This window comes from Paramormyrops kingsleyae, chromosome 1 (assembly GCF_048594095.1).
Source record: "Paramormyrops kingsleyae isolate MSU_618 chromosome 1, PKINGS_0.4, whole genome shotgun sequence".
Classification (NCBI taxonomy): Eukaryota; Metazoa; Chordata; class Actinopteri; order Osteoglossiformes; family Mormyridae; genus Paramormyrops; species Paramormyrops kingsleyae.
The window spans coordinates 65,706,585-65,715,938 of NC_132797.1; the positions used below are offsets into that span (position 1 = coordinate 65,706,585).

At 45.6% G+C, this 9,354-nt stretch overlaps 1 protein-coding gene across 1 annotated transcript; it reads right to left on the bottom strand.

Moving 5' to 3' along the window:
* Positions 1-79: 79 nt before the first annotated feature.
* ildr1a (immunoglobulin-like domain containing receptor 1a) lies at positions 80-7,321 on the bottom strand. The gene is made up of 8 exons (XM_023834687.2): positions 5,869-7,321; positions 4,196-4,366; positions 3,936-4,085; positions 3,545-3,664; positions 3,108-3,254; positions 2,632-2,757; positions 1,493-2,265; positions 80-1,188 (listed from the first exon to the last, which is right to left on the bottom strand). The coding sequence occupies exons 1-8, from the start codon at positions 5,915-5,917 to the stop codon at positions 1,150-1,152; spliced, it is 1,575 nt and encodes a 524-aa protein (XP_023690455.1). The 5' UTR covers positions 5,918-7,321; the 3' UTR covers positions 80-1,149.
* Positions 7,322-9,354: the final 2,033 nt, after the last annotated feature.

Consider the following 9,354-nt stretch of genomic DNA (forward strand, 5'->3'; position numbering starts at 1 on the left):
GATGAGTGAGTGAGAGAGATCCATGTAAAGACTACCCTCACTAACACTTACTTAAATAAAAATGAAATTAAAAAGCCTACCATTTCTACAATTTTATTTTAAGTATAAGGAACTCAATATTTTCAAAGTAATACATCAAAGGAAAATGTGTTAAAATAAATGCTTATATTTTATACAAATTATATAGAAATTGTGTTACAGCATAATTTACAGGACCTTTGTGGTAGAGACACACAGAGGTAAAACTGCTTTACTACTAAATATCGAACTGTAGCAACACAGTGTATCTATTCATATAAATAAATCAATTTGAAAGCTTGTCATGTACCAGGAAGATTACCCTGTTTGATGAGTACTGGATAAACATTAGTCTTTTTTTAGTTGGCTGTTCTTAATAACCCCCCCCCCCCCCCAACACACCCCAGTGAGTCATTACAAACCATACAGATATTTACCTTATTCCTCATGAAAACATAACTGTTATATTTCTTTGTAACATAGAAAGGAAATTAATGATTAACATTAAAAACATTCAAAACATCCATTTCACTGATGGATGGATGGATGTGATATTTCTATTCCCTTAGAGGGGGCATTTCTGGGATGAATATGTGCATTCATGACAGAGAACCAACCTCAGACTCATTCCTGACATCTCCGCTCCCCCCCCACCTTCCTTTCCGCACATGCCACAAACACCCAGGGTGTGATGGAGACATGACGCATTAGGGACACACACTCAACAAGCTGCCAAACAGAGTCAGGCACGAGGCAGGTCATTTCACAGGAAGGCGAGGCTTCACTGCATGGACACACGCAGTTTAAATATTTATTACCTAAGGCAATTAAGGTCCAGCTGCCATCTTCACAATTTAAGGAAGATCTTGGTTTCCACACTTTAAGAAAAACATGAGGAATATAGTGGAAAGCAATAAATTCCCCCAGGCCTTGTTAAATCCTTGAGCTTCTCAAGTAAAAAATAATAAAAAAAAAAAAAAGAGTCCAATATTGAATGATTTCTTCTGTCCATACAAAAAGTAAAAATAAAGTTTTTGCATAATTCTTCCGACACTCCTTCTTGTCGTCTTTTCACATACTGTAATTACTACACGGTTAAAACAAGTGGGAGGGATGGAAAGGGTTGGGCGGTCATATCACGATGCTTTTGGCACTGCGCGAACTCTTCTCCTGCAAAAGAAGGCAGTAAAAGACAAATAGAGTTAGCCGGTGGAACCACAGAGAGGAGGAGGTAGTGTTCATCCTCTGTTTACTGTATGTTTACCACAGTGTTGGTGCCCGAACAAATATGACAGCCGGACTAGAGATTTTAACGGGGGGAGGGGCACCCGTGTGGAGTGGGGGGTAGCAACGGTAAAAGCTGTCGACCACCCTATAGCCACACCCCCAGCTAATACACTAAGGTTTTCAGTGTGGTGCCAACAATGGGTTACTGGGCGTTTCTGTGAGACAGTGAGAAAACAAAGCATCTTACGGAGCTGCGCTCGTTGTTGCGGGCTGTTCCGCCAGACTTGCGTCCCTGCGCGATGTCAATGGAGGTGTAGCTGGGGGGCTTCTCAGGCCAGGCCCCCCCCCCACGGCTGCGCGTGCCCCCCTTCCGGCCGCTGTAGTCCTCCTCGGAGGACCAGGAGCCCCTCCGCTGCTCTTCCGGCGAGTAGCTGCGGTCACGGCGCGGCTGCGTGCGCCGCATGTCGTCCATCAGGTCGTCGCGGCTCCTAGAGCGCGACTGCCGGGACCGGGAGGTCCGGCGCCGCTCGTCCACATCGGAGTCGTCGCTGTAGCTGCGCGGGGGCCCGCGGCGCGCGGGCGACGCCTCCCGCCGAGACTGCGGGGGCATGCTGTTGCGGTAAAGGCTGCTGCGGTTGGTGCCTATGGTGTTGCGGCTGCTCGGGCGGTAGCCGGAATGCCGGGAAGCGGGCCTCTCCACGATGGGGGGCAGCTGGATGACTCTGCGTTCCATGCCCTGCACCCCCATCTCGTTTAGGGAGGACAGCATGCTGGGGGGCCCGGGCACGTACGGCACGGCCTGGGGCATGTGCTGGCCCGGGGGGGGCATCTGCTGCAGGGAGACGCGGGAGGGCTGCGACAGTAGCGTGCCGTTCATGTCCATGTTGCGCACCTGGTTCTCCAGATACTCCAGGGCCTGGTTGGTGCCACGCAGGCTCCCGTTGCTGTGGGCAGCGAGCAGGCTGCCTGGCGGTGGCGGCAGGGGCAGGGTGCCCATTTGGAGGCCCTGTTTGGAGGGATCTGCACAAAAGGGGGCATCGTGTGAGGCACTGCCAACGCGGCATCTTTTCACATCAGGAAAAAATTCAACACATTTGCATAGCCTGCTGCTTTTACATAGAAGTGCATAGTTAATGGACATTAATTTAAGAGCCATATGTGGATAAAACTGCAGGTAGATGTCATTTATTTTGTGGAAAGTAGATCTTTAAACCTGGTATGATGCGTTTTACTCGTAAACCCTGCTCTTGGACGTATAGCAGTACAAAATGTCTGTTTTAGGACCGGAACTGTTTCTTGTTTTTTTTTAAAATTTATTACAGAGGCATAATTCCGCGTAGGTCTGACGGCAGGAAGAAGCAGCGTGGGCTGTTCTAGAAACCCTACCAGAGTAGAGCAGGGGATGCATATGCATGGAGGAGGCGTGGGATATGGGAGCGTAGATGGGCTGCCCGTGGACCCAGGGAGCCATGGCTTTCTGAGCATCCTTCATCATTCTGTGCTGCATCACAGCTGGATGGAGGGAGGGAGGAAGGGACACAGTGAGAAAGACAGAGTCCGGTGGAAGGAGAGAAGAGAGTCAGGGTGTGTGGGGTCAGCAGACACTGTCACTCACAGCCTGTTTTAGCAACAGGTGCAGGGAGGTACGGGAGCTGAACCAATCAGTGGCCAGCAACACATTACAAGTGTAGGTTTTGAACCAATCAGTGGCCAACAATGCATCATCATCATCAAGTCCCTCCACTGTGGGTTTAGAAGCCTATGTGTACCTTGCGGCTCATTTACAGCAATTATGAGTGAGGACAGTCTATGCACACATGTATTAATGCGTGTGTGTGTGTGTCGATCCGGGGAGTAAATACCCTTTTCCGGGCAGCAGCAGCTCTGAGGACAGCAGGGGCAGCGTATGTAACAACAGCAATGCTGGGGGCAGCACTGACACCAACAAATGCTAATCAGAATGATGAGGAAGATCCCACCCAGGATGATGAGCAGCACAACCAGCCACTCTGCCAAGGAGATAAGGGTCACATCAGATACAGGGCTTATCCATAGGTGTCTCCTCAGTCACGGCAATAACCTAAAGGCCAAACTAAAGTGCCCTGCCGTTCAGGTAGGTCGGAGGAGGAAAATCATACAAGAGGATAATCTTGGCTCAGCTGTCAAAGAACAAAAACTCAGACAGCATGAGTCACTAGAGCTACGCACTCATACCACACATATCAGCATCTCCACAGGCTGGAGGTGGATCCCTCAAACGAGCTAAATTCAGCATCATTATACAGGCGCAGTTACTTACGAAGTACAATGAGACTAATCCTTCCATCCAGGCCTCCAATGGGGTCTCCCGCGGCAACAACAGAGCAGTAGTACATCCCATTATCCCACCACATGACTTCCGAGATGGCCAGATCCGCCTCTGCGCACACACACACACACACACACACACACGTGCAAAGAGATGAGGACAAGAAGACTCATGTAGGGAAATCACTGTGCTTGTCAAGATGATCACTTTGCAAATGGGAAAAAAAAACATTCTGTACCAATCAATAAGCTGGATATTTTTTATTGGATTTAGGTTTTTCTGGGATCTGAATGACTCTACTAAGCTACCAAGCCTTAGGAAGTGCTGTTGTTTGTAATGTATCAAAATCAAAAAACACCAAAGGAAATTAGGGCACACTTACTGTTCTGGATTGTGATTTTCCTCTGCTGGTATTCTGTTCCCAGTATGGCCTCATTGGTACCTCTCTTCTGGGCCACGGTGCGGATGGTACGCTGGCTGTCCGGGCAGTCGTCAGCTGGGTTCTGGCCAATGGACATTGCCGCCTGGTAAGCTGGTATGAGAGGGATGTGGGCGTTACGGTCACTCCGGAAATCACGAGAAAGCTTTCCATCAGCACCTGAGCAGATAACCCGAAACCCACCATGAGGTCCACCTACTCACCCGCAGTGTAATACTCCAGAACGGGGTCCTTGCAGAACGACTTATAAGTCCAGGTGATGATAACATCCTGTTGGTTGGCAGACGTGGTGTAGTCACAGCGAAGCACAACCGAGGCGAACAGAGTCGTAACACGCCGAGTCTCGGGGACGGACACCTGGACGGAGAGGACGTCTGCGGGACAAGGGTCGCTGTCATTTCCAAACACTGAATTGGCTCACATAAATGTCTTTTTTCACTCCTTCGCAGAAAACACTGTAAAATCCGCACTTTTTACAAAACACCACGGACAGGATTTCATTTTGTATCAGATGGCACTTAAAGTTCCTTTTTATAAATTTTTTTTTTTACTTTCATTTGAAGTCATCCTATACTAGCCCAGGTAGTATTTCATAAGTTTTATTTCTGCCAAAGTAGAAAATATTTTGTTATAATGTAAAGATCATTTTCACTTTGGAGGTATTTTTGGAGGCCATTTCCTTATTGATAAAGTGAAATTTACAGGTACCTTGATTTGCCCAAATATTTAATCCAAAAGTAAAGCTCCCACTAACATAAGTGTGATCAATGTGGTGTGATATTTCCTTCACAACTATGGGCAGAATGTAAACACTAACTATACATTCTAGAACAAAGGCCCCAAACAAAGTAAGCTAAGTAATACACATGCCTTCCAATGACCACATCCACACCCTTGTACTTCCTTCAAAGAAAGAAAAAAAAAAACCCCAACCTGTAGAACTGGTTGGTGATTCAAAGTAATGCTGTCAGAAGCCTGTCACCATGTTTTGGTACCATGAGTACGCAGAGGGAGGACAGCATCATCTGCCATGTCGCTACAGCTACGAAAACCTGGTAAACAAGCCCTCGTTTGAGTAAGACCTCCCCGGGGTTCATCTGAGTCTCTCAAGCTAGTGAGTAACCACAGCAGGAGCACCCAACAGGTTCCAGTGAGACCCTGAGGTGCAAAGCACAATGATGGGACCTGTTACCTGGGCGGTGTTTCCATAAAACCTGCAACATATTCCGCATAATAGCTTCTGTGATGCGCCAAATCTTCAAAACACATACAGAATCATACAGCATCTTTGAAAGACTGCAGTGACTGTTAACTCTGCATCAGTACCAGTTATAGACTATATTATGCAGTTGACTCTACTCTGTCATCGGCTAAAGCTAGCTAATATCACTAGAACAGCACAAATCTATAGAGTGGCATTGCAATCACGAACGAGAGAGTGACTGAGTACAAAATACTGCGTTCATGTCAGTGGGCGAAGGAACCTGTTTTCCAGGCTGAAGGTTACAGATCCTTGTCTGAAAAATCAATGAGGGCGACTTCTCTGAGCATTGCTGATTCAGAGTGTAACCACAAAAACCACCACAATTTTTGACAGCATTAAAAACATGGCAGATTTAGTGATGCAACGCCTTAAAAACCGTCACAAAAAAAATCGTCAAAGACTCCCTGTCGCCCGACCCCTCTGAAGTCACCGGGGAACACCAGGCTGTCACGTGACCGCAACTCGCTCGCCTCGGCAAGTTTCACTTGTACGTTATTAACTATTTCGGTATGCTATGTCCAAGATAAAAGGTAAGCTAAACGGGAAAAAACGCTAAACATTATCTGAAGACGACCTGCTTAGTCACATTTAAATAAGGAAATCCCACCTTACCTGATGGCCAGACAGCAAGCACCAGCGCAATAAGTATCAGTTTACCCATTATGTCTCCTTTCCAACAAGGAAAACTTCGACACTTTTCAAATCCCACCTTTTCAAAACTGCAAAAACAAACAAAAGCGATAAAACATAGTTCGCACGTCGGTATTATTCCCAGCTCTGGTCTTTGCGACTATTCTTCTCACCTCTACAGGTTTTAACCTAGTATTTTTTAAGCAGGGAATAGCACTTCAGCGCCTCCCCTTCCCCCGCCGATGAGCATCTGAAGCCCCACCCCGAAACAGGTGTATCAGGTGACGCAGAAGCGCCTTCACGAAAGACTTTATTGCCCACCTGAATGCAAGTGCATAATCAAATGCAATGTCCATATGATTTTTGCATTGTATATAAAATTATTCCATGGTTCATCGGCTTTTCCATTTGCAATATGAATACCTCAGGTATAACAGTGCCGATCTTTGCTGTAATAATAGTGTTTGGTTGTTGTATTGATGTCTGTCACTAGAGGGCAACAAACACCGAGGAGCCCGGCTATGTCCAACCAGCCCAGTTCCAAATAACATACGACCATTGTGTGAATTTAGAAAGGGGTTCGGACCTTTGTGTTGGCGTCCGGTCACAAACAGTCGGGTAAAGTGCGACTTCCAAAGTTTCGATGGGTTGAAGTCAGGTTTGGTCTTGGGGTTTTTTTTACGTTTGAATTTTCATCTCGACTAGCTGACCTGTTTGTCAGCCTTAGATGTTTTGATTATAAACTACGTACTGTTCCTCTTAATGTTTTTTTCACTGCTGTACTTTGAATGGTCTTGCTTGTATTTGCACTCCCGACAGTGTTTACACGGCGATCGCTGATAAGACGGAGAATGAGCAGTAACCCGGGGCTGCTCGCCAGCTCAGCGAGTCCTTTGTCCCACACGGGGAAGCCTGGCTGGACCAGTAGTTATTAGAGGCCTGGCACAATTACGTCATACTGGCTCTCTCACTCTTAACATTTTCTGTACTTGTTCATGCGCAAAAAGTGTGTCCTCTTTTGTCATTCCCTCATGAGATTGTCCCTGATCCCTTTACGACACTCACATACTTCTCGCCACCTGCACGTTTGGCGTTCTGATACTTTCCTGCCATTATGGTCCGAGTCTGGGACAGAGGCCAAGCGCTGTATCTCCATCCTCTTACCATGCAGATGTTTCCTGTCCCCCTCCACTGTGGGTTTTTCAGTCATCAATTAGACAATATTTTTTCTTAGACAAGATGAGTTCCCTTTCCACATTGTCAGGACTTACATCAAACACGCCAGTAATAAAGATCTTTCATCAATAGGCCTATTACTTAACGATGCACTTTGTTGTATGTCCGATTGAAATGCTTCGTAAATAATCTAGGCTAATATTTTTGCAGTTATTTGTCTAGAAGTTATTCGGAATCATTCAGTTATACATATTACATTCTCATAGATCCTTAATGAACACGATTAGTCTTCAGTATTAACGATAATGCAATAAATATACACGTTATTGTTTTTTATTCTTATAAAACCGCATATGGTACAAATCTACAGACAACAGCTGTAGTCACAGAGAACACATGGAAACAACATGTTGTACCGCAAAATAAAAAAAACGTAAAAAAGACGAATATGACATTGCATTATGTAATTCCATGGCAACACAGGAATGAGAGTTTCGTAATCAACTCATAATCCCGAAGTTTCGGTATGAAGTCTATACTACGGTTAATTAATCCCTCCCTGCCTTTGGACCAGACGCACACAATACCACACCTATTTTTGAACTAAGTTATTAGGTACCCGGTGTAGGTGTATATAGACGTGGGTGTGTTGGGCTGCCTGCATGCATTTTGAATTGCAGCAGCTAATCAGCAAAGGGGTACATGGGGAATTTCAGGTATTTAGTTTTTATTAAGAGATTGTTACAACCATTGAACTTTTTTAACAATACGTCCATGAAAAGTCTGCATTAGTAAATTTGTCTACCTACGTTCATATCCGTTCTCACTAAATTACGTGTTGTGTATTTGTCGCGGATTGTACCGTACGTGTTCACGCAAACCCCAGTTTCTCCGTGAACATCTCAGACAGTCACACGGATTGCGAGGATACAATGCACAATGGCCTTTTGCTCATGACTCATCCGGAATGAAACCCTCTCTGGCAGAGAGCTGGCTAACCTCCAGCGCTCCGCAGGACTGAAAGACCACCGTCAAGCTAGGAGTCATGACAGTAAGCCTATTAAGTCTCTGTCCTGGTCGCATATAGGGCTGCACACTCAGCAAATTACTTGTTTCCTTTAGAAAAGGTGACTCATATCTTAAGGGAAGCTTACCGTTTTACCTATTTGAACAACTGGAACTCTACCAAAGAAAGTTTGGTTAGGATCAGGTCCAATACTCTTGTTGCATAAAACTCATAGGCTAATCTACAGTCATACCTATATGTAGAAACACCAGCTATGGTCTCCCCCAAGATCTGTTTCATTTTACTGATCAGAACAGCTGTCTTTTGACCTCCCTAGAGTTGATCCGACTCTACTCCCAGGCCCAAAAAAAAGTCCCTGGTTCTCCCCTTGTTCCGGTATCACGTGGTTCTCCACAGCATCCTGCACAGACCCAGTCCTTCAAGCTCCTTGTAGGGACTCCAATCACCTAAACACCAGTCTAGCCTCTTAGGTGCTCAAACCGCAGCTCCAAAGCAAGATAAAGCCAGTGTGTGTAAGAGGGCACCCATTCACAGAGAGCAGTACAAACAAATACAGTACTTTGATCATTTAAGGTGGGTTTACACTGTCTGTGGCCTTACATGTGCACTACATGGTTTAAACTGATAAGGGTAGTGATTAAAAACACAGCAATTTACACAGCACAGGAAACTTATCTAAAATAAACACTCAGCTTGTTTCATAATTTACATCCATCTCAGCTGAGGACTGGAGGCCAGTTAACAGGAAAAAATGAACAAACATCATTCATATCAAACAGCAGCATCTTCAGGTTGTTGTTTGGAGGCTTCAGGGTGCTGATATTTCTTTTCAGTGGTTTCAGGGTGACCCTCTTTGATGCACAATGTAGTTTTCAGAAAATGTCAACGTCAAAAAGCATCAAATGCCTATACAAAACCACCTGTCCAGTATAAAGACACTGTGTTTCCTACAGCCGTTCCATTGTGGTGCCTCCTGCAGTCTTGGCAGTGGTTACTCCATAATGACCAAGTTGTAACAATGCGTATTTGGAAGACTGGCCATAGGGTGGCGCCATTCCCATCATGGTTAGTGTTGAAGAGTTACGGCATTCAGTGCTGAACAGTAACAAAAGCCATGAGAGTCAGAGGGACGGAACTGAGGGGCCTATGTTTTTGCTGCAGGCATGCATGCATGTACACGTACAGACACAAGGACATACAGTCATGCACACATAGACATATACATACACTGTACAAACACAGGACCAGCCACCTGAGCTGAAGAC

What these genes read in the sequence shown, in the direction of transcription:
- ildr1a (XM_023834687.2), bottom strand. Translation starts at nt 5,917, where the DNA reads ATGGGTAAACTGATACTTATTGCGCTGGTGCTTGCTGTCTGGCCATCA. An exon ending in GCTTGCTGTCTGGCCATCAG is followed by an intron (nt 4,367 to 5,868) that starts GTAAGGTGGGAT and finishes CTTGTCCCGCAG; the next exon opens with ACGTCCTCTCCGTCCAGGTG. An exon ending in GCAACAACGAGCGCAGCTCC is followed by an intron (nt 1,189 to 1,492) that starts GTAAGATGCTTT and finishes CTTCTTTTGCAG; the next exon opens with GAGAAGAGTTCGCGCAGTGC.